The 27983-nt window shown below is 33.7% G+C and overlaps 1 protein-coding gene across 11 annotated transcripts in view; it reads left to right on the forward strand.

Annotated features, from left to right (window-relative positions):
- The window catches only part of ADGRL3 (adhesion G protein-coupled receptor L3), a 698136-nt gene that overhangs the window by 641883 nt on the left and 28270 nt on the right, over window positions 1–27983 (forward strand). For all 11 annotated transcript variants that reach the window (XM_081145463.1, XM_081145466.1, XM_081145468.1 and 8 more), the window contains 3 exons: window positions 1082–1173; window positions 19837–20005; window positions 25950–26075. In XM_081145463.1, coding sequence (XP_081001589.1) covers window positions 1082–1173; window positions 19837–20005; window positions 25950–26075 — 387 coding nt within the window. The remainder of the gene's footprint in view (window positions 1–1081; window positions 1174–19836; window positions 20006–25949; window positions 26076–27983) is intronic.

The raw sequence follows: 27983 nt of genomic DNA on the forward strand, positions 1-27983 counted from the left end.
TTCAAATATGAATCATTTATCCTCGTTTAGATATAATTGTTAGTATCATTTGCAAACTTAATAATTTTAAATACAAAGTTGTATCCATTTTGGGGGGGGGGGAATAGCTCTTGATTTTGCATAAAGTATAGGTCCACAACTCATTTTCTGAAATCTTTTGGGCAAGATATATTTTAAAATTTAGACATTTTTCAAACTTTATAAAGGTAATATGGTACTTGTACTGCATATTTCATACCATCTCTAGTGGGGATAAGTAGTTGCCCCAAATCAAATACATCAGTCTATACTCAGTAGAGACTGGGCAGGACTCTGAAACCAAACAGTAATAATTCAGCAGAAAAAAATATCATAGGAAAAGTAAGATTGAATAAAGACATGAAGAGCCTTATGTCCATTCAAATCAGGTTCTCCCACCAAATGGGTTCTGTTCAGGTTAGGCTTTTTGGCTACCCAATTAATTTTTTTTTAACTTTCACTGTTCAGACTTTTTGAATTTGATAAAGGGTCGTAACCCTTTATTACCCAGAAGAGAACTTCTTAGAATTGGGGCTTAGATTGGATTTTCCTAGTCCCACCAATCCCAAATTCTGGAATATATAAACAGATTAGGTGATCAAGGGAAGGGCAATTTGACACATGGTTTTCCATACAATTTACATATATATGATATATGGAATTTAGACTGGAGCTTTTTGTTTTGTATTGTTTTAAAACATATGCCCTCTCTGGCTCCAATAATATATACCTTCATTGGAGGTTCCCTCTACCTTAATCCTAGTTTGTTTCAACATCAGAATTTAACCAGAATTTTATAATCCTTTTGATCTGGTGGTTCAAAAATAGATTGAATTTAGTATTTGTGTGTACTTGGCATAGCAGTGCTTTGTACCTCACTGGTATTCTAGTTCCCCTAACTGGCTTCTTGCCTTTGCTAAAAGACTAGGTAATCAGCTATGATCCAATTCCTTTAAAAGTGGAGTGAGAGCTAATTTCCCAGAACAACTCATCTGTTATTTTGAATAGACTTTCTTTTTTTCTACCCCAGTTATGCTACATAACAGTACCTTTTACATTCCAGCTTAATGTAATCTTCCTTGGGATTGCTTTATATAAAATGTTTCATCATACGGCCATTCTGAAACCTGAATCGGGCTGTCTTGATAATATCAAGTAAGTGATTTTTCTTTTTGTTTTTTCAGGCTGCCTTACTTTGGTACACTAAACTATCCTTACTTTTAATTGCATTGAAATCTTATGACAAAATGATAAAAATCGGCGCATTGTCTTTGCTGAATAAGGTCATTTATTGACTATTAAGGTCATTTGATCTGCCTGAAAATGAGCCTAATGAAGCTCTGTCTTCAGAGAAACTAACCCCCCAACTCTGATTTACAGCATGATAAGATTTTAATATATACATTTATTTATTTTATTCTGAAAGCAAATATGAAGTTTCTGGATCCAGGCAGATTATTAATTCTTAGAGCAATAAGCAGATCAGTTCTTAACATTCCATGTCCCCCTTCAGAGCAATGTGAAGAGAGGCAGATGGTGGCATCTGCAAGTACCAGAAGGGAGATTCTACACCACAGAGAAGAGCCCCCTAATTATTAATCTGTGCATTTATATAGGAGCTGTTATGCAGATGACCTCCTCTTCTCCTGAGAGAGGAAGAGAAACCTCAACTTCCTAATGTAAAATCCTTTGTAATATAAATATATGGCTTTAGGCTTAACCACCAACCCCTCTTTGAAATGTTAATTTTTTTACCTAAATCCCTCCAGATGTCTCTCACTATTCATTCAGTCACTCAGTCATTTTTTAACTTCTCAGGTTTGTCCTTTAACCCAAATTCCACTTGTCTATGTTCAGAAAAACCCTAGCAATAAGAAAATATTCACAGTACTTCCTTTATATACACAGAAAAGCCAATTTACATTTTCTGAAAAGATATTTCAGAAAATATCTGTATAACCAAAAATCTTACCTTGTTCCTTTAGAGTCTATGATAGTTGAGAGACTAACGTTGTGATGGACTTTAGTCATTAATATATAAGATATATTAAATTGCATTTGTAAATAATTTCCTATGTGTTAACTTGGTTAAATGTTTGTATTTAAATGAATGCACTTCCAGAAGTTTCCTGAGGTCACCTTTAATTTTCATGTGCTACTGACACTCCTTGAACTACCTCAGAGAGCATCAGTGTCACCCATTTTCCATCTCTCTGCATTGAGCACCTGACCATAGGTCCTTGCCCATAGCAGATCCTCACTGAATGTTTATGGAATAAATGATCCCATTAAAGACTTTAGTGACAAAAGTGTATTGCCATTAAGTGGTTAATTTTGTTCAAGCAATAATCTGTCTAAATTAATTGAAAAGGATAGCTAAGTAATTAGAAAATAATAATATAAGAGAGTAAACTAGGAATTATCTACTGCAAGTAATAGTTTTTTGTAGGTTTTAATATTACTTAGTTGAGATAATAGTCATTATATTGTTGATTTATGTACAAGTAGACTATGCTTCTAAAATGTAGTGTTAGTTCCTTGGACTATTTGATTCTGATAAAACTGAATGTGGGTAAATAAAATAAAATATGTTTTCTTTATCGTATCGTACTTTTACTCTTTAGTATAAATTACATCTTTGTATCTTTTATTCTGTAGTATAAAACAGTACGCAAGTACTACTTTACTTACCATTTGTTATGTTTTTAAAGTATTACCATAAAAAGTGAATAATACATTGATATTTATGTAATAGCTTTTAACAGATTAAAAATCAGAAAAAAGGTCATGTACTTAGCGCAGCCACATATTTTTAAAGATCAGTTTGTTCTCTCATCGTTCATATATATTTCTTTAGGTGGATCAAATCTTCATGATATTACTGTTTAGAAAAATAAACATACAAAAGGAAATAATTACATTTAGTGACCCTGATGCCATCAAGCTTTATGTTGCAGAGTAAAGCCTTAAATAAGAATACTTTGATTAGAATTCTGTCTAGCCCAGCCGGGTGTGGCTCAGCAATTGAGTGTTGACCTAGGCTTCAGGAGATCGGGGTTCGATTCCCGGTCAGGGCACATGCCCGGGTTGCGGGCTGCAGCTGACCAAGGACTCTCTCGTCATTGATGTTTCTATCTCTCTCCCTCTCCCTTCCTCTCTCCGAAACCAATAAAGATATATTTAAAAAAGAATTCTATCTAAACTGCTTCAAACTTTGTAGCTTTTGGAAAGTTTATTTAACCTTACTGAGCCTTCGTGCCCTATTTTAAATGGGCATAATAATGAAACATATGCAAACATCAAATGAGCCAGACGGGTGTAAACACCCTTTGATGATGAGGTTTAAAAAGTTAATAAAGCAAAGAGAGAAATTGGTAGTTTGTTAGAAAGGGAATAGAAGGTGGTTCTAAGGTGGAAGAAACATGAACATGGGTGTGCTAATAGGAAAGAACCAAGAATGGAGTGGTCAGAAGTTGAAGAAAGGGAATCGTGCCAGTTGTGACCAGAGGAATTGTAGGGAGTGTGGACCAGAGCAGTGGTGGAGCAATTCCACATCATTGGATTTCATGAAGGACACGGTTGGTCCCAGAGTTACCAGAAGCAGGAAGGAGGACTCTTTTCCACTGAGACTGGATGAAATAAATAACAAGCGTGATGTAGTCATGTTGGTGGAACCAGGGGAGGGCAGTAAATTGAGGGGTTTCTGCCTATTCTCCTCTATGAAGTAGGAAAGATGGTCATCTGCAGGATATAGGAGACTATGGAAGAGAGAGAAAAAGAAAGAAAATATTTCCTAGAACTTTCCAGAATCTGAAGGACGTTTCCTTTTATTTAAAATATATTAACTATATAAGAAGTGCCTGTAAAGAAATTAGTGGGGCATAATTGATAAGGAAAGAAGAATTTAAGAAAAGTAATCATGATTTTGAATGTTAAGCAAAACAAAATCTGGCAAGTAAAGTGTTTTTTAAAACAATAAGCATTTGTGGGTTTTTTGTTAATCCTCACTGGAGGATACTTTTTCCACTGATTTTTTTTTTAAAGCAAGTGGAAGGAAGGGAAGGGCGGGGGGGGAGAGAGAGAGAGAGAGAGAAATATTGATGTGAGAGAGACACATCTATTGGTTGCATGACACGTACCCTTGACCGGGAATCAAATCTGCAACCCTTCTCTGTGTGGGCTGGTGCTCTAACCACTGAGCAACTCTGGCCAGAGCAGATTTGTAAATGGTATGGGTGATGTGAGAGTATTTATTTTAAAGGTATAAACATCATTTATTTGGAAAGATTTTGTTTTTGTTTTTTTGAGTACATGGGAAAGGGCATAAAAGTTAATATTGTTTACTAGGTTTTGTTTTTTGTAATTTTATAGAATGGTGAATAAGACAGACCGCTTTGTTTAGTTTATTAAGAGGAAAGAGTACCACCTAAGGTCTTCTACAAGTTGTTGTCTTTCTAAAATAATTACTTCAGTTACCAAATCTTTGTTGCTTTTATTATACATGTTCTTTCACACCTAGATATGTCCTTTACTTAAAATGTGTTTGCTTCTCACAGATTCACTGCCACTGTTTCCATTTGGGCACCATCAACTTCTACAGAGCCAGTGCAGTGGTCTCTTGACTTCTTTCCCCATATCGATCCTTGCCCCTGCCTTGATCAACTAGAGTGATCTCTTGAATAGTTTAAGTCTGACCATGCAACTCTCTTGGGCAAAACTCTTCAGTGGCTTCCTGTTACTCTTACGGGAAAGTCCAGACCCCCTACCATGGCCCATTAAGCATCGCTGATCTGGTGGCTTGCTTTCTTCAGCTGCTTTTTCAGCCATGTGTCCCTCTGGCCATTCTAGATGTGCCCTCTTTTGCTTCAGGTTATATCCCTGCTGTTTCTACTGATGCTCTCTTCCCTAACACTATGCCTGGCTGACTTCAATTTACCTTAATTTAATTATTATTTTAAAAAATAATTGAATTATGTTTTAATTCCAAATTTACTTCACTGTCATCGTAATAAACACATTTGATGTTAAGTATAGAACATTCATTTGGCTTGCTCATTACTATACTAATGCTATACTCTGGAAAAAATAATAAACAAATTGAGTGAATTACGTAATATGATTAAAGAGGAAATGAGGTATACCAGTTTTCAAATTTCACTAAAAAAGTAATTAAAATTGCACAATACATTTCTATTTGCTCTTTGTTTACTTGCCCTTTGTCTCTTTTTCATTGAAATAGGTAATTATATTTGGAGGGATAAAGTAATTCTAGTCATAAGAATTTTTTGGTTGAATTTATCACGTTAAAATTGAAGATTATAGTAATTATAGCAAAAATCTAACTTAATTTTTAAAATATGTATGTAAATGTGACTAAAACAATGACTGACTTGTTACCAGCACAAAATTAACTTATGGTATCACTAAAGTGTTATGATATATAAAATTTTAATTCTTGAGCATTTAGGGCACTCTTGAAATTTACCTTCAAAATAAAAACTGACATTTCTGTAGTTATCAATTACACCTACTTTTTGGAAAATGTATCTAATAATATCACAAATACTTTGAAGAATAAAAAGTAATAATAAAGGCTTTTAGGGGTAAGAAAGAAAATTGGTGCTTCTATGGAGGGACAAAGAAGACTTTCCTTTTCTATGTCTCTCCCTGTGCTTCATCCCATGGACTAACTTCTATATCAAGACTTCTGATTTTGGCCTAGTCATTTTTTAAAAAATACGTTTTTATTGATTTCAGAGGGAGGACAGGAGAGGGAGAGAGAGATAGAAACATCAGTGATGAGTGAGAATCATGCCCCCTACTTGAGATCCAGCCCACAACCTGCGTATGTGCCTTGACTGGGAATCAAACTATGACCTCCTGGTTCAGGGGTCAGTGTTCAACCACTGAGCCACTCCAGCCAGGCCTAGTCATGTTTTTTGATTTCTGGTCTCTCCCCTTAACTTAGGTTTTACTTGAGTGATGGGTCAACAAACACGTTGTCAGATAGCTTAAAGAAACACCTTCCACTTCTTTTCTTCCCTCGGCTTTAATTGGTAAAGGAAGACATTAGAGAGGAGGAACAACTTTAGTTACTGGGTTTGAACTTCTGTTCAGTCTTATAATGACTATATGACCTTGCAAATTACATCATAGCTCTCAGTCTCAGTATCTCTGTCAGTTGGGAGTAATTGTATTTATGTTAGAGTTCTGTGGTAATTAAATATGATCATATAGGTAAAGCATACAACTTGGAATTAAGTACCCATACAGGGTGGTTTTATTATTTTTAACCACTCTATGTGGAAATATATTGCTGCCTTTATTTCTCTGTGCTTTTCATTATGAAATTTGCTCAACTTATCAAAATCCCATTAAAATTTGACTGGCTATGTTTACTCTATGGTATTAAGAATTTGCATCACATGATTCTTTTTTTTTACTAAAATGTCCATGAGTTCTCTCTCTTTTTTTTTCTTCTCAATCCCCCCGGCCCAACCCCCGAAGCTGAGCCTATAATCATTTCTGCTGTCCAAATTCATTACTTACTATTTTCTCACCATCAATTACCATCTTGGTCAATAGAGTCCTACCCAGGTCCCCTAGATGAGCAACAAAACTTTTTACACTCTGCTTTAGATGCATATGAGTTATCCCCAAATTCTAAAAAAATATCAGGATACATAGATCTTAATAAGAATCATAGCTCTGGCTATATCCCAATTCATTAAATGAACTAAAGCACTGTATAACTAAAAGTAATAAATGATGAGCACATTGGCAAATTAAGGACAAAAGCTACTCAAGTGGACTAAAAAACTTTACTTTCTCTGGGTGTATATCGGTTTCCCCTGATTCCAAGGGAATATCTCATTTAAGTGAAAACAACAAAAAGGTCACGTTTCAGACTTTAATTTTTCTCATTCTCCTATATTCTAGGAGTGATTTCTAACAGAAGCGTTATTTTGTTGTAAAATATTTTTTCTTTACCTCATATTAAAATTGGTGAAAGCATGTAAGTTATAGTTACTTTACATAAAAGACTAGGTATTAAATCATTGGATTAATAATTAAAAAGTGCAGACAGTATAGGGGAAGGTTAGGTGTCTTGAGCTGCTCAATCGACACTTGAAAGTTTTCTAATCTAATTTCTCTTGGCTGAGTCCCAGTTGTTGGTGTTTTTTTTTTTACCACATATAATTATGTATTTTTAAAAGGTCTGTCATCAAAGGCCCTGGCACTTTTATAAATGTGCTATTTGAGTATGCATTCTAGAATAATGTGGAAAGTTGATATTCTAAATCAGATACTTTAATGTGCTAACACAAAACCCCACTCAATTCTGGAATTGAGAATGACAGTCTAAGGTTATAATTTTAAACTTTTTAATTATGCCATTAAGTAAACAAGCTATGAGTGTAAAAAGCAAAAATTTATCAGCACAAGACTTGACATTAATGGATATTAATACAGTACGTGTACCAAGATGTAAGTAAAATAATGGCACATTTCCTCTGTAATAGTCATTGTCAGTACAGTTCTCTGATTTTTCTGCCATCTTTGAATTTATCGTACCTTGTTCAATTAGCTGTAGAAAAGTGTCTAAAATTGTCAGATCTCTCATTCAGTAACTTTCATAATGCAATATAATGAAACAGCAAATATGCAACAACTCTGTTAATACTCTCAGGACCTCTTCTAGTAAAATTATTATGCCCACTTGTTTCTACTAGATTTTCTTTTCTTTTTTAAAATTTATTTTTATTGTTGAAAGTATTACAGATGTCCCCCCATTTTTCCCCCCATTGATCCCCTCCAGCCCTCGTTCACCCCACCCCCTGGCCTTCCCCATACTATTGTCTGTGTCCATGGGTTATGCATTTAAGCATATAAATTCTTCGATTAATCTCTCCCCACCCACTCCCCCACCCCCACTTTCCCTCTGAGATCCCTCAGCCTGTTCCATGCTTCTGTTTCTCTGGATCTATTTTGTTCATCAGTTTATTTTGTTCATTATATGCCATATATGAGTGAGATCATGTGATATTTGTCTTTCTCTGCCTGGCTTATTTCGCTTAGCATAATACTCTCCAGTTCTATCCATGCTGTGCCAAAGGATAAAAGATCCTTCTTTTTTACAGCTGTATAGTATTCCATGGTGTAAATGTGCCACAGCTTTTTTATCCACTCACCTACTGATGGGCACTTGGGCTGTTTCCAGATCTTAGCTATTGTAAACTGTGCTGCTATGAACATAGGGGTGCGTAAGTTCTTTCTGATTAGTGTTTCAGGATTCTTAGGATACATTCCTAAAGTGGGATTACTGGGTCAAATGGCAGTTCCATATTTAATTTTTTTAATTTTCTCTGTTTTACATGTTTTCATTTTTTCTGCTAGCTTTCCTGTACTTTTTTTCTTTTATTTGCTGTTAAATTATTTGAATGCTTTGCCATTGCATATGTCTTCTCCAAGAGTGTCATGTTTCTGTCATTTTTTTCTTTGTTAAAGGAAAATATATGAATTTAAATCATCAACATTTCCTTCTATGGTATATGTTTTGAGGTCTTTTAACAGAAACCCTTTTAAAACAGGAGTAGAGAGTATATATTTTCCTTTCTTTCTCACACTTTCTTTTATTTGTCTTAGCGTTTTACAATTCACATTAAGATCTTAATCTCTTTCGAAGGTATTTTGTTTTCTTTATATAATGAGCCCAATTTACAACATCATTTGCTAAATAATCCACCTTTTTCCTCCAGAATTGTGCTGCCATACTATCCTCTATCAAATCTGTTTCTGCACACTCTCTTCTATTCCAAAGGACATACACTTTATTCCCCTACTATTACAACATTTTTTACCAGAACATGTTTAATATCTGGTATAATCAGTCCTTCCACTTTGATTGTCTCTTTCAAAATTGCATTATACTCATGGACTTTTACTATTCTTTCACATATACTTCAGAATTAGTTGTTAAAGTTCTTCCAATATATTTCTTACCATTCTGGGATAAATCTTAATTAATCTTGATGTGTATGCACCATTATATTTTGCTACTTAGCAGCTTATATAGGATTTTTATTAAGTTCTTAAATATTCTTATATTTTTGTTTTCAATTTCTTAAGCTGTACTTACTGGTAAGTTATAATAGTCCCCTAAATTGTTTTTCTTCTTTTCTGTTTAGTCGTAACCTATATGAGAAAAGGATTATTGGTTACTTGAATATTAGAAAGCATACTGCGAAATGTTTTGAGGCTGGAGACTTTTTTGGGGATGTAGCAGCAGATGGATATGTATGTATATTTTAGTATTGATTTCTAATTTAATTTCATTCATCAGACAATACATTCTGATTGATGATGATTCTTAGTACTTTATTGAGGCTACCCTTTGGCCTAAATTGTGATTGAGTTAAGATTTGTTATTTTGCTATTTAAAGCTTTTTATATATCAACAAAATTGAATTTATTTATTATATTGATTAAATTTTCTATAACATTTCTTAATTTTTCTCATTGACATCATTTTAAGATATTATATTTAAATTCATAGTAACAAATTTAATTAGGAACAACAATATCTCACAGGGCTTCTGTTTTAAAAAGCAGGCTTGAAATAGAGATCTTGGGTCATTAATGAGGTTAGTTACTGTCCAAGTAACTAGCTTTTGTGCATTATGCAGGGTGACTTCTTTACAGTGGACTTTCACTCTTCATCAGAAAGATAGAGTCAAGAATTCAAAGTTCTCTTCAATAGCCGATACTAATTGATAACCTAGGGGCTATAGACTAATTTTTCCTTGGTTCCATTCAACTCTAAAAAGATGCTAGTGAGATTACTTTATTCATTGTGGAGGTGAGTAAACTAAGACTTGTGAAGAATAAGCTATTATCCAAAATTAAATAAAACCTGGCTGCTTCCGATTGTGTTTCAAGGTCTCCCTTGGTTCTATTTATTGGAATCTTTACTAAGTACAGACGTGTTTTAAATACTGTCATGCTCTTTTATGTTTTAGTTATTCTTACAAGCAGTTTATAATAAGGTGTTTATTCACAGATGGGGTATGATGAATGTTTCTGTTGCAAGTTGTTGAAACTAGAGGTGGTGATACCATATGGTATGGGAAAGAGTGTAACAGGAATGCAACCTGTTGAAACACGTTTGGTAAAAATATGAAAAAGTTTTTAATTTCCTGACTTATTTTTCTTAACGTAAAAGTTTGTGCATCTTCTAAGTTAAAAAAGGAATGTAATATATTATTTAATGTACATCAACTCCCTGCATTCAAATGACCCCGTTTTATCAGCCTGGTAGTCATATGTTCTGAAGAGTCAGGGAATTCTAAGACTCGATGTAAGTCTAAAAAGTATTAGCCTGCTGATAGTGAGCTAGGAATCATTGTGGTTCTAATTATAAGTACCAATAAATAAAAAATGTCAACTTGTTGCTAATATTTTATGGATGTTTAAATGTTACTGACTAAAGCCACAGTTTTCTTTGATCATAAGATAAAATTTTTTAAAAGAAATACAACTTCCTCTTTTTATAGATATATTGTCAATTACTTCATCTTTTTTTAAAATATGTTTTTATTGATTTCAGAAAGAGGAAGGGAGAGGGAGAGAGAGAGAGAAACATCAAAGATGAGAGTCACTGATCAGCTGCCTCCTGAATGCCCCCTACTGGGGATGGAGCCCACAACTGGGGCATGTGCCCTAACCAGGAATTGAACAGGGATCTCCTGGATCCTAGGTCAGTGCTCAACCACTGAACCATGCCGGCCAGGCTATTATTTCACCTTTTTATAAAAGGTTTTAAACTTTTAAAAAATCATAAGAAAAAGTATGAATGAAGTTCAACTTTAGAACATACGTCTCTTAATGAATTTTAATCAACATTTACTATATGATTTTATGTCTCCCCCTCCCCTTATTTTATAGTCAAATGATTACATTTAGAGAAACCTTGCAGTGACTTAGTGGGCTTCTTGGCACTGAGCATACAATGCATTTATGAATTAAATTTAGGTTTCTCATGTAATCCAGAGGGACCTGAATTTCTAGTGTAATGTTCATTTAGGAATATGGATACAACTCATTTCAACTGAGAATGTAAAAATTCATAGCATTTTCTAAGCTTAAAGAAATCTTTAAATGAAACATTGTATAATCTGAGGCTTTTAAAATGTAAATAGTAAATCATTTCAGAAAGAGGCAGTGACTCCCTCTTCCCCATTGGACTTCTACTTTATATATGAATTTCTAACATACTTAAAAGGAAACCTAATATAGGTTTGTACTTTTCCCTGTAATCCCTTTTTTGAGGTCTCAAAAGGTCAATATACAACATTAATTGTAATAGAAAATATTTGTATAGTGTTTTTGTGTAGTAAACTTGTTTGTATTTGCTTAGTTTTGTGTATAGTCAATTGAAGTGCCAAGCCCTTTTGTTGAATACACACAACAGCTCTATAAAGAATGTTCTGTATGTATCCCCATTTCACAGATGAGTAATCTGAGGCTCAGAGAGGTTAAATAATTATCCCAAGTTTGCAGAATTAGTAAAACTCTCAGCTGGCCCTCAAGCTCAGGCAGGCTAATTCAGAAGTCCATACATCCAGTCACTATGATAAACTACCTTTCATATGTTAATATTGATAATCATCCAGTGATACTATTTGCTTGCAACATAAGAGTCTAAAATTTTATATCTTATTTTTATGAAACCTACCTATTCATTTTTATAATAGATGAAGATACTTAAAGTTTAAGAAGTTTGTAGCTGTCCATGCACAATATAATCTCTCATTATTCACTTATAATTGATACCTTGTTCATATATAAATTAGTTCTTTGACCGTATTATATTGAATTATAAAAATTTACATAACATTGAGTTGTGGAGATAATAAAATTAAAGTTTTATTGGTCATTGATTTAATATTTATTGATCCTGATTTATTATACTCAATTTTGCCTAGTTTCAGACATCCCATTCATCAGCAGTGTGAAATCCATGATTAAAAATTTAATATTGGTGTGAGCTTTCAAATCTGCAATATTATTATTGGGACATTGAAGCATGGGAGTGAGAATGTTTATGATATATTTTAAGTCATTTATTTATTTGCTTCATTTTATTATCTTAATAAATTTTATATGAGCAAAACATAGCAATATATAGTTTTTAGGAGTAATATATAATATCAATAAAATCCAGACTTGAAATATAATCATTTCTCTGTTGTTTATAGTTTTTACATTCACGTTAAGACTTTCATATTTTTCTAAGAATTTTTAACATCTTTAATATATAGTGATTTAAACATATGACCATAGTGAAACATAATTCATATTTTCCTTGGAAATGCTGAATTATATTCTAAGTGACTTTTCCTTTTAATTGTCTTATAGTGGTTAAAAAAGAGAGAGAGAAGGGAAATTAATAATGTAATTTTGGGGTGGTATGGTCCCGGTATTATAAAATGCATTTGAAAGAAATATGAAGCAGTCAGGATTTCTTCTGTGTTACTAATTGACTGAGAGTTTCCTCTGATCACTACCCTTGTAGCTGTGCTATCTTATATTTATCTTAACCACTGGATAGCAAATTTCTTAATGCTACCTTAGATGTTGCTATTTTGCCAGCCTGTTCTGGTTAGTAAATGCCTGACCAATTCAAAACTTGAATAACATCCATTTAAAACATCCTTTCTTCATTGCCTGCTAAAATTTGTGGCTGGAGGATTAGTCTAAGTAGAGGTGTCTCTTTCCTTCCTCTTTCCACTGTATCACATATCCTGTGAACACTGCAATACTAAAGGGCCTTGTCTTCACTCTTCCAGACCCCTGGGTTGGCAGTAAGGCAAAGCAAGGTCTCAGAGATCGCTTCTAAGTGAAGTCTACTAACTTGAGTTGCTGCTGACTCCTTTTAGAATATGGGTAACTGAATCCTTTTAGTCCTCAGGTTGGGAGCCTCGTTATTGATTGAGGGGCAATAGGGAAAGCCACTCAACATGCAGATACATAAGTATGTATTACCTTTTTCCCTTCTTTGAAGAATAAAGAATAATTTTATCTTGAGAAACTCACCCATATTATCTTTATCATTCCTACCAATACCAAATTAAAGGGAAAAGTCTTTATCCCTTTGACATAATTAGTCTTATACTAAGAAAAGTAAACTGAGCTGCATAGTGAACCTGGAAATATTCGTATACTAATCGGGGTATATCTATCATGATAGCTTGCTTTCTTGCTACTAAACATACAGTTCACTCAACAAACCAGTTAGCTAATTCTTCAACAATTCCAGAGGACCCCAGTGTGTATTAATCTTGAAGTTGATGGGATCAACAATTCTGCTGAAGCCAGAAGCCATTCATTTTCCTTTAGCTGTTGTGACTTATCAATGACCAGATCTTTTGGCTTGGGAGTTAAATATGCTAATATGTCTCTCATCACCTCATCTTTCTTCACACCAAACCTTACCCATCTCACTACATTGTTTTTTGCCTACCTCACTATTTTAAAAAATTCTATACTATCTAAATATAATAGAAGGGAAATATAATAAGGTAAAGTTTTAAACCATTTAAAAGAATTTATCTCCTTTATATTAAATTCTAGATAAAAAACAATATTTTATTTTGAACTCTTGAAGTCAAAGAAGACATATTCTATAACTAACTTGATTCTGTCCATTTATTATCTGTCTATATTGATATAATATACTATGAGTCTTTACATCATAGCATTAATTTATAAATTAATACTTTGGTCAAGAAATTTTAATAGCCCTTTTTGTGCTTTTGAATTGTTATAGAATATATAAATATATGCATAATTATTATCTATGCAGAGAGCCATAAAATTTTAATTTTAATTACTTTTCAAGATATTACATGACATTAATATTGAAATAAAATTATTAATTTTAGATGTTAGTAAGAATAAAAGAATAAAATAAAATGTTTCACCAAAGAAAAATGCATTTGCTAAAGGAGGATCTGTTTTTATTTGTTCCTTCAAAATTTATGTACAAGTTATTTTCAACAAATCACCTATTATAAATTATAAGATATGATGTAAGTTCCTATTAACATCTGCCAAGAACGTCTTAGGCCTTTGTGTCCATATTTTTATAAAATCTTTAAAAAGCTGCAATAAAATTGGTTTGGTCATACATCCTGGAATGAGAATTTGTTTTGATTGACCTGCATTGGTAAATCAGAATGAAAATTACCTAGCTTTAGAAACTAGTTTCGTAGATAGGTTTCTTTAGGAATTAAAATAATGAATAAAGAATGTATAACTTTTAGCTACGTTAATTTAATTTGGATTTGGTGGAGAGACATTATAAAGGTAGATTCTCTAAGCCAATAAAATATCTGACAAAATGATGGAAGGCACTGACATATTATGGATAATCTTTAGTGATCTCTAGATTTTGAACCATTGTATATTATTTATGTCATTCTGGAAGCAAAAGTAATGAATGGTTCTTTTCCATTACCATCAATTTTTATATTGACTATAACTGGGAATTCTTATAGTTAAAAGATAAGATTAAATGCTTTATTATTACACAGGCTAGGTCACTATAAAAAAATACTCTAAAATATAGCAGCTTAAACTTATTATATAAGAATCTAGAAGGAGGTTGTCTAAATCTAATATGGTGGCTTCACGTCAATAAACAGCTTCAATTTATAGGTCTGAGGCTCTACTGTCACTTTCTTCTAGAAAGAGGGAAGTGAAAAAATGACAGGGGAAGCCCAATTCCAATCCTTTAATTGGCAAGACCCAGAAATGTCACAATTCACTTCTCTTCACATCCCAGTGGACTCTACTTATACACATGGCTATAGCTCACTGTAAGTGGAGGTGGAATTACAGTCTTTGTTATTGACTGACACAACTGACTGATCCCCACAATTGCCAACAAAAACTGTTGAATTGCACCCTGATATTTCACATTAAAGGTAAAGCATCTCACTGTAACAGTTATAGTGCAAATGTTGTATTTTATTTTTTGAAACATTTAGATAGCTTAGTACAATTTTGTAGAGCATTTTGGTATGTATTCCTATATCCTAACTTATGTAACTTTCTTTACTTGATATTGTACTGTACAAATTAAGGTAGAAAGATTTATTCCAATCATGAACTTGGCATCACAGATGAGATACACTGATGCAATGAGAATGCATATAATGGAATAAATATCATGTTATGTCCTATAACTTTTCAGTGTTAATAGAGGCACAGTTCACAAATGTTAAATGTGATCAATTCTTAGAAACACTTCTCTGTTTATCTTTCACACATCCATGGCATTATTTAAATATCTCTTGGGATTTCTTTTCCTTGCTTAATTTTTTTAAATTTTTCTTCTTATTATTTAGTGTCCTAGTCCAGCACTGTCCAATAGACCTTTCTGTGAGGACAGAAATGTTCTAGAACTGCACTGCCCAATATGGAAGCTGTGGAAGCTTTTGAGTTCTTGTAATGTGATAGTGTAACTTAGGAACAGCCATTTCATTTTAATGAATTTAACTGTAAGTGAAACCATGCTGCCAGTAAATCACTGTGTTAGCACAGTCACTGCCTCCTCCATCTACAAACGTATCTCTACCACATCTTTCACTGCATGACTTTACTGCTGAAGTGTCCTCACATGAGTTTAGATACTCAACACTTCTTATTTGGTGCTTTACTCTTTGGGGGAGAAATTCTGTACTTTCAGTACAACTGTGCTCTAGGTTTAAAAACAAAGTCACTATGTTGCCCTGGCTGGCGTTGCTCGGTTGGTTGCGCGTCATCGCACGCACCAAAAGGTTGCCTGTTCCATTCCAGCCAGGGCACATGCCCGGTATTTTAAGTTCTATCTCCAGGAGGGGGTGTTTAGGAGGCAGCCAATTGATATTTCACTCTCACATTGCTGTTTCTCTGTTTCCCTCTCCGTTCTTCTCAAATAAATAAATAATATAAATCTTTAAAAAGCACATAATCACTTTAATATTTACTGAACACAATATGTGTCAGGCACTGTTCTTAGCACTTTGTATGTAATATATCTTCATGATCACAAGACACTCACATTTTAATTATCATCATTTTGTAAATGCGTAACCTGACAAAAAACAATAGTTAACATTTTGCCTAGATCACATAGCTAGTAAGTGGCTGAGTTAGGATATAAACCCCAGGCAAACTGCTTCAAATCGCAGGCTCTCGCTCCATTTTCTACCCTTTCATCATTCTGGAGAGGGAAGTTTTCATCAGTAGTTCTCTTTATTCAAAATGCATCACAGTTGGGGCCTTTCTAAAAGCTTATTTGTATACGCATGATATCAGAAACTATTGCCTCTGGCAAGAGGTAGGAGAAAAGAGCTGGCAGACAATCTCTTCCTTTTCTCTTGCAATTCACTGAGCAACATCTGTGTTTGTAAGAAGATTATCCAAAATGTGTCTTATCTTTACTAATAATCTAGCACTGGGATCTTATTTTATCAGAATGATACTAAATAAATTAGTAAATATATGTGATAATGAACAGGTGCTGCATGTTTGCTCCTATTACTACAAAAGATTATTCAAAAATTTTTCTCAGTAAACTAACAGGAAGAATTCTGAAGCAATAGGGATCAGTTATTTTCAAAGAGCTATAATGTTCGGCTATATCTCAGGTCAATTATCTGCAAGTTAAAATTACTTAGAAGCATACTGTCCATAATTAAGTAGTCTCACCTACTAATATTGCAGAATAAGGATGCCTTCAGGTGACATGAAATCTGTCATTTTAAGTATGCCCCTAAGCCTTTTTCAGATTGCTCATAAGATTTCTCATTCTCTAGAGAAATGCTATCTCCAAGAAATAAATGTCTCTGTCAAGTCGCAAGTAATATGGGCACATGATGGAAAAAAATGGAATTTTTTAGTCTCATAAGGCATATTAGAGTTCTGTAAAACTGACTTTATTCCTTGTTATTTAAGTTCTCATGGTCATTTTAGGATTTACCTTTTGGACATAAAGGGAAAGTTATGATGCCTCTTAGGGAGGTGGGGGACAGAGGCCTTTGGGGACCAGGAGAATATTTTTCATATGAAATTCTTTGTCATAAAATGCTAATGTTGGTGTTCTTGTCTTTATGTCTATGCATTCTTTAGCTATGAGGATAACAGACCCTTCATCAAGTAAGAATGACCTGAATGGCTGATAAATCCCATTTATCAGTGTGGTCCCATGAACTGGCTGTCAGATCCGTACTGAAAAATCATTAGAGCTTCTGTCATTCACATTGAGGCAGAAGAGCAAACTGTGCAGGAAAAAAATCAGGCATACAACTTCTTTGCAGAATTAATATGCTGCAGGTGTACTGCCAAAAAAATTCTGCTTCACCTCTTTTAATTGGACATCATCTGAATTCAGTGTCACAGTAATAGCAACGCATGTGGTACAGACTTGTTTCACTCTTGATAGCTTCCTCCTGTCATTGCGGCGTGTTCCTCTGTACTGCGTGTCCTCATTTCTGTTGTTTGGTTGGACATCATTCATCTAAAACTATTCTGTGATTTGGTAGCCTGTCTTCAAAATGATCTATGGGTATGAAAATACCTAATTGCAATTGATATTAATGACTTTCTATATTAAATATCCAAAAAGGGGGAAAAATGCCCCCTTGAAAAATTAAATTTTACATTGCAACATTCTTTCAATTTGACACGTCACTTGATTAATGATCTAATTGTTTATAAATATATTTTTAAATTCTTGAAGCAAAGCTACAAGTCTGTACTAATCAAATAAAAATAAACGTAAATGTTAACATTTGGGCTTTTTTTCATTTGAATATTTTAAAATTACATGTCCTGCAACATTAAACTTACGTTTGGTGACTTCTGGGTGACCTTGTTCTAGACTTTCAGTTTGTTCTTCTGGTGGAGAGTCCTGTGTTTTCATTTCCTCCAATGTCATTTCACTTATTTCTTCATGCTCTTGCTTATTTTTTCTTCAGAAATTGGGCTCATTGCAGCTTTATATTATTAACTCTTGGTCCCATAATGTGTTTTCTAGTGGATAATAGCTGACTTGAGTATTTTATCATTTCATTTTATTTCTAAATCTAAACAGCAAATTGCCTGATTTAATGGTGATTCTTCCCATTTTTTCCTTTTTCCAATGTCTGTAAGAAGCTGAGAGCTTTACCTTGAACGCTCCTGTATCTGGATTGAAATTGTAGAATAAAATATAAACATCTAAGATGTTTTCTAAATCATAAATAAACAAGCCCCATACAGTTGCAAGCTTCCTTTAGATGTCCTTTATTTAAGAATGTCAATGTTTTAAATTACACACGTTAAATGTAGTGGATATTTAAACCTGGACTATAGTGGCTCATGTTGTAGAAGAAAAATGGTAAATATTTGAGATCGATTTGTATAAGGCTTTAATAATATTTGACTACTTTGGGACCACACCTTTCTTAAGATGTAGTTCTCTCTGAAAACTTTATTAAACCTAGCTTCAGCTTATGGCAAACATACGTGATTTTTTTACCCCTTCATTTTGCAAAGTTTTAGTCCCCATAAATAGTTCTCTCTTAGTGTAAGTGGAAGATAATAGCCTGGTGAAAAGAAATATTAGTGTACCCTCTTCGAGGAAGGCGTGCTGCTGGGAAAGGAGAGTGCGTCAGTTCATGAGTGTACAGAGGCGTAGACTGTTTCGGTCCTATTCTCCTGTGTACTTAGAGAGGAGTTGAGAGGGGTTACATTTTCAGTTACTGGATTCCTACCTATTAGAAGGACTAATTTTATGTCGATAGCAGATACATAACACATAACCTCAAATATATGGACTTTTGCTACCTGTTGATGACTATTGTGAGTGGCAGCTTAGGGGAAAGTAGGGGAGTGGAGTGAGACTGAGAATTTGTCTTTCGCTCTAGACTACTTTGTTCACACCACTCCATCCCCATTCTCAGCTTCATTCTCTCCCTTGAGCTCACAGACACCTCCAAGAGACGCAGGGGCCTGAGCCTTTGAGCTTGTTCAACAAAGCTGCCAGTTGCCTGATTTCTGAAATCTAGTCCAACGTAATGAGAAGTATATATTAAATATATATTTATATGCAATATATAAGCAAAAACATACAGAGAGAGCAATTCAAAGGCTGAAAGAAAGTAGGTCGCAATCTAGAATGGAGCTATTTTTTCCCATCCACAATATCTCACACATGTTCTACGTAGATATGATACCAGACAGAACTTTTAAAATTCATACATGTATTCCATATACTGGTTCCTTATAATAAGAGTTCTCCTTTTGTCAGTAAACACTAAAAATTTTATGGAAAAGAGGAAACATGGGAAAACGGGGTAAAAATTTTATCAGATGAAGCACTAATGGAAAGAAAGAGTCCAATCAAACAAATGTTATTAGACGAATGAGACCAGCGGAGACTATCATAGCTTCACAGACTTTTTGCTCCCTTGCCATCACCATAATTACATCTCCATATCATTTACATATGTGCTGCAAATACGTGAACAACTTAACAGTACAAGCCTGCTTTTGCTCAAATGAATTTCTGTGTTCGTAACATTTTCATGTATGGCTCCTCAAACTTGAAAACTTGTATCTCCATAAAAATCTTAAAGTACTTATACCACCTGTCTTACATTTTCTGTCAATAGAACTTACTGTAACATTTTTTCAGTGTCAGTTTTCCTGATATATGATATGATATGATATGACTGTGCTAATTAAAAAAACAATTACTTGATAACCCTTAATTTTCTCTTTTCTCTACAGGTCATGGGTTATAGGTGCGATAGCTCTTCTCTGCCTCTTAGGATTGACCTGGGCCTTTGGACTCATGTACATTAATGAAAGCACAGTCATCATGGCATATCTCTTCACCATTTTCAATTCTCTGCAAGGAATGTTTATATTCATTTTCCATTGTGTCCTACAAAAGAAGGTAAGCGAAAACTCTCTACTCAAGAATAAATGGCCTACATCTCATGATAGCAAAGCAACCATGACGAAAATCACTCTCGATATGTTTTCCTCTAAAAAGTATATTACTTCATTGATTTAATTTTTAAAATACTAAAGACAACAGACAAAATATAAGAATTATAGATGGTGAGTGTGTTTAAAAAATACAAAAAACAAAATCAAAGTATATTTTAATTTGGACACTGCACAAAAATTATATTCTTGTAGACTTGATCTCATAGTGTTTAATATTTTATTGGCAGATAAATGGAATTTGTATGATAGGAAGTAGCTTTGCTAAGATGTTATGGAGGCATGGTATGTGTGTATATATACATATACACTTATATACATATACACATTATATATATATGTATATGGCATGGCATAGGGCATATAGAAAATAAAGAGTAAAGCTATCTCTTCCTTTAAATTTTTCATTTGAGAGACTGAGGGGATGTAGAACAAAAGTTGAGAAGGGTGTCTACAAATACACATCACTGGTAAAACTAGAAATTATGTTTGATATCCTGGTAGAGATATTATACCTTACGATCCAAAACCAAGTCTAGAGGTTTTAGTATATTTAACTTATTTAACATAATTTAAATTTTTAAAAATATGTCATCGAGCTCAATTTTGTGATTCATTAGAACAGAGCTCAGCAAACCATAGCTCTTTAGCCAGATTTATTCAGCTGCCTTTAGTTTTTTACAGCCCATCAGCCAAAAATGACTTTTATATTTTAAATGGTTACATTTAAAATTTAAAATAAGTATGTAATAGCATCCTTAGTTTTGCCTCTTGGGTTGAAAAGCTTAAAATACTAATTGCCTGGCCCTTCATGAGTAAAATTGCCAAGCCCTTATATACAAGCTTACTTTTATGATTTATAATAACATGCAATAGCCTATTGTTCTTTCATCCATTCTGAGTTTGGAATTTTTTAATTTTTGTGGCATTTTTGTTGGCATCAAGCATGTGGCCCAAATCAGAGGACATACAGAACCTAGAATTATTGTCCTCCCTTTTTTCCCTAAACAAATAAACAAAAACAGAAAGGGGAGGGAGGGAGGGAGGGAGGGAGGGAGGGAGGGAGGGAGGGAGGGAGGGAGGGAGGGAGGGAGGGAGGGAGGGAGGGAGGGAGGGAGGGCCAACCAGGTACTTTTCTCTGAAATTGCAGAGATGGTCTTAGGAGATTTTTCTTTGATTCTTTCTTTTTTTAATTGAGATATAACATCCTGTAAATTTAAGGTTTACATTGTGTTCATTTGATACATATATGTGGTGTGCAATATGTTAGCTACTGCCTCCATCACCTCATATAATTACTATTTCATTATTGTGGTGAGAACACTTAAGATCTTTCTTGGCAACCCTCAAGTATATAATACAATATTGTTAACTATAATCATCATCTTCTCCATTAGATCCACAAAACTTATTTGTCTTCTTGCTAGAATTTTATAGCCTTTAACCCACATCTCCACGTTTCTTCACCCCCCAAACCTCCAGCAACCACCATTCTACTGTTTCTATGAGTTCAGCTTTTTTAGATTCCACACTTAAGTGAGATCATACAGTATTTGTCTTTCTCTTTCTGTCTTAATTTGCTTATTTAGCACAATGCCCTCTGGGTCCATCCATGTTGTTGCAAATGGCAGGATTTCCTTCTTTCTCATGGCTGAAAAATATTTCATTTTTTACACACACACACACACACACACACACACACACACACACACACACACACACACACACACCCGTGTTGCCTTGTCCATTCATTCATTTATGGGCTCTTTGGTTGTTTCCATATCTTAGCTATTATAAATGATGCTGCAGGGAACAGGAGAGTGCAGATATCTCTTCAAGATCCTGATTTCATTTTCTTTGGATATATACCCAGAAGTGGGATTGCTAGATCATATGGTAGTTCTATTTTTAATGTGTGGGACACTTCTATACAGTTTTTTATGGCTGTGACAATATATGTTCCAACCAGTAGTGCACAAGGGGCTCCATTTCTCCATAGCCTCACCAACACTTATCTTTGTGAAGATTACTATTCAACAAGTGTGAGGCGATATCTCATTGTGGTTTTACCTTGCATTTCCCTAACTAGTGATGTTGAACCTCTTTCATATTGGCTATTTGTATGTTTTCTTAGGATAAATGACTATTCATTTCTTCTGTCCATTTTTTAACTGCATCGTTCGGGAGTTTTTGCTATTGATTTGTAGTTCTTTCTATACTTTGGACATTAACCCATTATCAGATATACAATTTGCAAATATTTTCTTCCATTTTCTAGGTTGCCTTTTCATTTTGTTGATTGTTTCTTTTTTTATTTATTCGTCTGAGAGAAAGAGAAACATCAACTTGTTTTCCCACTTATTCATGCATTCATTGGTTAATTCTTGTACATGCCCTTATGGGGGATCTAACCCGCCACCTTGGTGTTTCGGGATGATGCTCTAACCAACTGCTCTACCTGGTCAGGGCTGTTGATTGTTTCTTTTGCTGTGTAGAAGCAATGTAGTTTGATGCACTTCCATTTTTAAATTTTTGTTTTCATTGCTTATACTTTTGATGTCATATCCATAAAATCATTACTAAGACCAGTGTCCAGGGGCTTTTCCCCTGGGTTTTTTTCCTAGGAGTTTGATGGTTTCAGGTCTTATGTTTTAAGTATTTAATCAATTTTTAGTTAAATTTTGTGAGTTGTGTGAGATAGGGGTTCAATTTCATTTGTTTGCATGTGGTTATCCAGTTTTCCCAACACCATTTAAGTGAAGAAATTGTCCTTTCCCCACTGAGTATTCTTGGGTTCCTTGTCAATTACTAGTTGACCACATAAGCAAGGTTTTACTTCTGGGCCCTCTATTCTGTTGGTCTGTGTGTCTGTTTTTATGACAGTACCATACTGTATTAATACAGCTTCATAGTATAGTCTCAAATCAGGAAGTGTGATGCTTCTTTGTTCTCATTTCTCAGAATTGTTTTCACTATTGAGGGTCTTTTGTGGATCTGTACAAATTTTAGGATTTTTTTTTTCTATGTCTGTGAAAAGTACTACTGGAATTTTGATATTTTATTGAATCTGCAGATAGCTTTGGGTGGTACGAATATTTTAAAAAGCATAATTCTTTTAGGAGGTTTTTCTTAAGCCATCAGATTGAATTTGAACAATATACCTCTGCTAATGTAGTTGCTCATGTGTTTTCATGAGAGAAACATGGAATATTCCATTTTTGAAATACTTTGGCTTTATGGGGTCAACTCATTAACAAAAATTAAACTTGGAGTTGTCATTCTTTTTATGAGTGTCGATTGCGTGATTATGTTACTAGTATTTCCACTGGTGACATTAAAGTTGTCACTTTTCTTATGCATTAAATTATGTGTTACATCTCAGAGGGTTTCATAATTATTTTATTTCCGATCTGAGTGTATAAAAGAAATGTTCCATTATTAAGGCATATTTTCTTTCCCATCTTCTTGTTCTTAAACAACCTCACATTGAAAGAATAACGTATTATATCTGATTGGGGTAAGATGGAATATCATGTGAAATAGTGGATTAGAATATGCAAATGATTGAACAGTCAAATAACTTTTATTGTAATTTAAAGAAAAATATCTCATGGGCAGGGTCCAGTAAGTAACAAAGCTGGATGCGGGCCTTGGCGTCACTGGGTATCTTGATATGCTGGTTATCTGTATAATCAGTTCAGAACATTTAACCTTTGTTGGAAAATGTATATAGTCCATGATGCGTTCCTATGGCTTATACAATATTGCTGTCTTTGTAACAGGAAGGGCTTTTTTCACATAAGGCACTTTGCTTAACCTATTCAGTCTTTCAGTTTACTTTTATTACTTAACATTTTCAGTCTATTTATCTGTAAAATGTACATAATAATTATTTTCCAGAGTCATTATGAGGGAGGGGCCTAACACAATCCCTGTCAATTAGTGATTAAAAATTAGAAGCATCTTTATTCCTCCCTCCCAAACACACACATATCCTTGACACACATTCATGTGTGTGAAGGCTTTATTTCTTTAAAAAAGAAACAAAATATGAATTGGCTTATAATCACGGAATAAAAATAACTTCTTACTATTGATAAATGTAGCATGGAAGAGTTTGATTAGAAAACAGATCCATATAGTTTTAAATATATTAAAGATATGTAATTTGGCATTTCATATGAGAGATAGGCCTCTAAGATTAGCCCATCTGCTCCTCTGTTTTGCTCACATGGTCGTGAACACTTAGAATGCCTTTTTCTCTCTTGTCTGTCCTTTCTTTCAACTTCATCCACTAAACTGGCTGATTGAAACCTATCTTTTGAAGTGTCTCTCAGAAGTCCTCTGCTCTGAGAAGCCTTTCTTGGCCCCCTGCCTGTTTTCAGCGGGCACTCCATGCTTTGGTTCACCCAACTCCATATCATGATTCCTATCACAGAATATTCACTCAATATGTGTAAGTTCTTCAAGCAAATCTGAATATTCTATCTCTGATCTTTGCTGTATCTTTGATAGAATAAACTTTAGAATGTTAAGATATGTTTTAGTTTTGGTTACTAATTTTAACCTATCATTCACATTTTATTTTTGTTTTTGATTAAAAATAACGTTCTTCAAAAAGTATATAACTTTTTTCGAAATAAAGTTACATTGGAATATTACATTGACACAAGTTGTAGAAAGTATGAACTCCTGTGAAATCAGTATATAAAGAGCTAAGAATAACATACGTACAGTGTTACTTCACGATGGATGTAAATTTGAGGATGTATAACCAACCGACAACATGTCCCAGAATGTGTTCTTAGTTAATGAACACGTAGTTGGGATTATTTTTGTTGATCTTGATAGCAGAGGTATTATTTAGGGCAGTATTATTTAGTTCATTTTTGTATGTCACATTTGATTAAATAGGCAATTATAAAAATTTTAAACATGATAAAACTTTCCCCTTAATTGTTCATATAATAGTTTCCTGCTTAAAAACATCCACTAAAAAATGTTTATCTCCCTTTTTCCTGTATTTTATACTATAACCAAGATTAAGAATTTAATCAGCAATTCTATAAAGAAAAGCATTCACATTTCTCTGTGATTATTGAATAGAAAGAACTATTTCAAGAATATACATTTAAATATTTTGAATCTTGCCCGGCAGGTGTGGCTCAGTGGATGAGCATCACCCTATGAACCAGGAGGTCAGGGTTCAGTTCCTGGTCAGGGCACATGCCAGGGTTTCAGGCTCAGTCCCCAATAGGGGATGTGCAGGAGGCAGCCGATCAATGACTTTCTCCTCATTGATGTTTCTATCTCTCTTTCCCTTTCCCTTCCTCTCTCTGAAATCAGTAATCACATATTAAAAAAATATTTTGAATCTTATATTCTGAAGTTTCAAATTTGATCTCTTTTAAGAGAAACTAACTTCAAAGAATTATACATTTAGAAGAAATGCTTAAGCCTAACAAATTCCTTTTTTTCTGCTCCCTCTTTCTTCTGTCTTTCTCTCCTTCTCTCCCTCCCTTTCTCCATCCCCGCTTCCTCACTGGACTTCTGTTTAAAGCCATTGCACCAGTAGGGTATTTCATATCAAGTGTATGAACCTAAACACAGTGTCTCAGGGAGTTTTACATTTTGGTTCTTTGAACTAAGAGGTAGTATTGTTATGGTGTGATTGGAAGTATGTGTGTGTTTTAAAAGTCTCTCTGCAAAATTTCAAACTTGACGGTATGAATATCATTATTTTATATTGTAAAAATATGCTGAATAGACTTTTTTGTATCTTTAGGGCAAGGAAATAATTATATTGTCTAAAAATAAAACTCATATTTTATACCATGGTTCCTAGCTGAAATGAATGACTTGCTAACAGAAGTTAATATTTAATTGGCTAGGTACGAAAAGAGTACGGGAAATGCCTGCGGACACATTGTTGTAGTGGCAAAAGTACAGAGAGTTCCATTGGCTCAGGGAAAACATCTGGTTCTCGAACTCCTGGACGCTACTCCACAGGCTCACAGGTAAACCATATTTGTTAATTAAAATGAAATACCTTTCACCTGTATTTTGTCATGGATTGCTGTCCTTTCTTGATCAGCTCTATTTTCTATCCCAAGTGTTTAACACAACAACTTGGTGGTTGTTTTAGTGTGTCTCAAACAGGGATAATTATAACAGAAATTTAAGAAACCAAATTGCAGTAAAATCATGAAATGTAGGGTCTAAGTTTGTGTGATACTTAATGATTTCCAGTTGGTTCTGTTGAATGAGTATAGAGGTGATGAAGGGAATTTGGCACTTCAACCAAAATTCTAAAAAACTGATATTTTACATATAACCTATAAATCTAATTTTTTTTGGTAAATTTGGTAATTTTCTGTAACATAACCTCATACCTTTCTCAATCTTTCTCTTCCAAACATTACCACTATCTTTACATTTAATGTTGCATTTTGTTTTGCATGTGTTTGATATTTATTCCCATGAAATCATACAGAACATATTCTTTATTTTTCCTTCTTTTCTTTTCTTGGACTTCTATGTTGCTACAGTAGTCTGTGTTCTTTTTTTATTTCATTGCTGTGCATCATTCTATAATGTATTCATCCATTCTATCATCGATAGTCATCTGGGTTGTTTATAGTTTTGAGCTTTAATAATTAATGCTTCTATGGAGATTTGTGGGCACATTATTAGACATTTTGCATTCGCTTTCCCTCTTTGTATTTCCTAGGCTAGTATTTGACATATAGTAGACAGTAATTGATATTTTTAACTAATTAACAATAAAACAAATGTTCTCAATATTTATTCCCAATATTTCAGTCTGAAACTTTGAAATATTTTTTGATAGAAACATTCTAAACCTCTCAGGGTCTATAATCCTGCACCAGTTTTCTTATTATGCTATTGTTTATTAGTTTTGCTGTGTGTGTGTGTGTCTGTGTGTCTGCTAACCTATATAACAATATACACAATGTTGCTGAAGGATAAACATGTCCCAAGGTTCATAAAACCAATTTTAAGATTAGATACTCCTATTATTCAAGGAGTGCAAATATATTTGGAACATAACCCATTTGTGAGGTTGGGTTCACCATTGGCAGGAGTAATAAATAACTCTTATAACTATTTAATCTTTGAAAAAGCTTCTGTTTTCCCCTCACAAGACTGTTAATATTCTTTTGATCTCCAACTCAATAAAAAAGAAAAGTAAAATAAACCAGAAAAAAATTAATTCCCCCAAAATGGAAAAAATATTTCACTGCTTTCTTGAATTGTCCAACACTTAGAATATTGAATTTGAGAATATAAATAACAATGTAAGAATTTTCAGTTCTCTGTAACTTTCTACTGTGAGGCAATGAACAAAGGTAAATCAACTTCCTTTATCTCCTTCATAAAAAAGGAAAGTCAAGATAGTATGTAACCTATACAATTACACTGGTCTTCTTACAAATTAATGGAAACAGTAATTAAGTTCAGTAGCATTTTAACAATATTCTATGTTGTTTTCTTCCCAAATTCTTTCTTGCAAGATTTTTAATTCTTGAACTAAATATTTTGTTAATAAAACTGATAATTTAATGGATATTTAAATATCCCATTCCCATTAAAGTCACAGTGAAAATAATTTGTTTTACCATAGAAACTAAAATTATTAAATTCTAAGTATGTAGAGTACATTTCTATATATTGTCAACATCTTTAAATTGGTATAGTAAGTTACATTTATTCTTTTTCATAATTATAATTGTTTTGGGTATAGGCATTGAATTATACTTAATAAGAACAAATTTTTACCCTTAATCTATTTTCTGATGTTCTCATGCCACACTGTACTGCAAGCTTGTAGCAGTTGTGTATCTGCCAGATGCCAGGAACAAAGGCCTCATATAATTAAGAAAAAATGATTTTTGTAAAAATTC

This window comes from Miniopterus schreibersii (assembly GCF_964146895.1).
Source record: "Miniopterus schreibersii genome assembly, chromosome: 1".
NCBI classification, from domain to species: domain Eukaryota; kingdom Metazoa; phylum Chordata; class Mammalia; order Chiroptera; family Miniopteridae; genus Miniopterus; species Miniopterus schreibersii.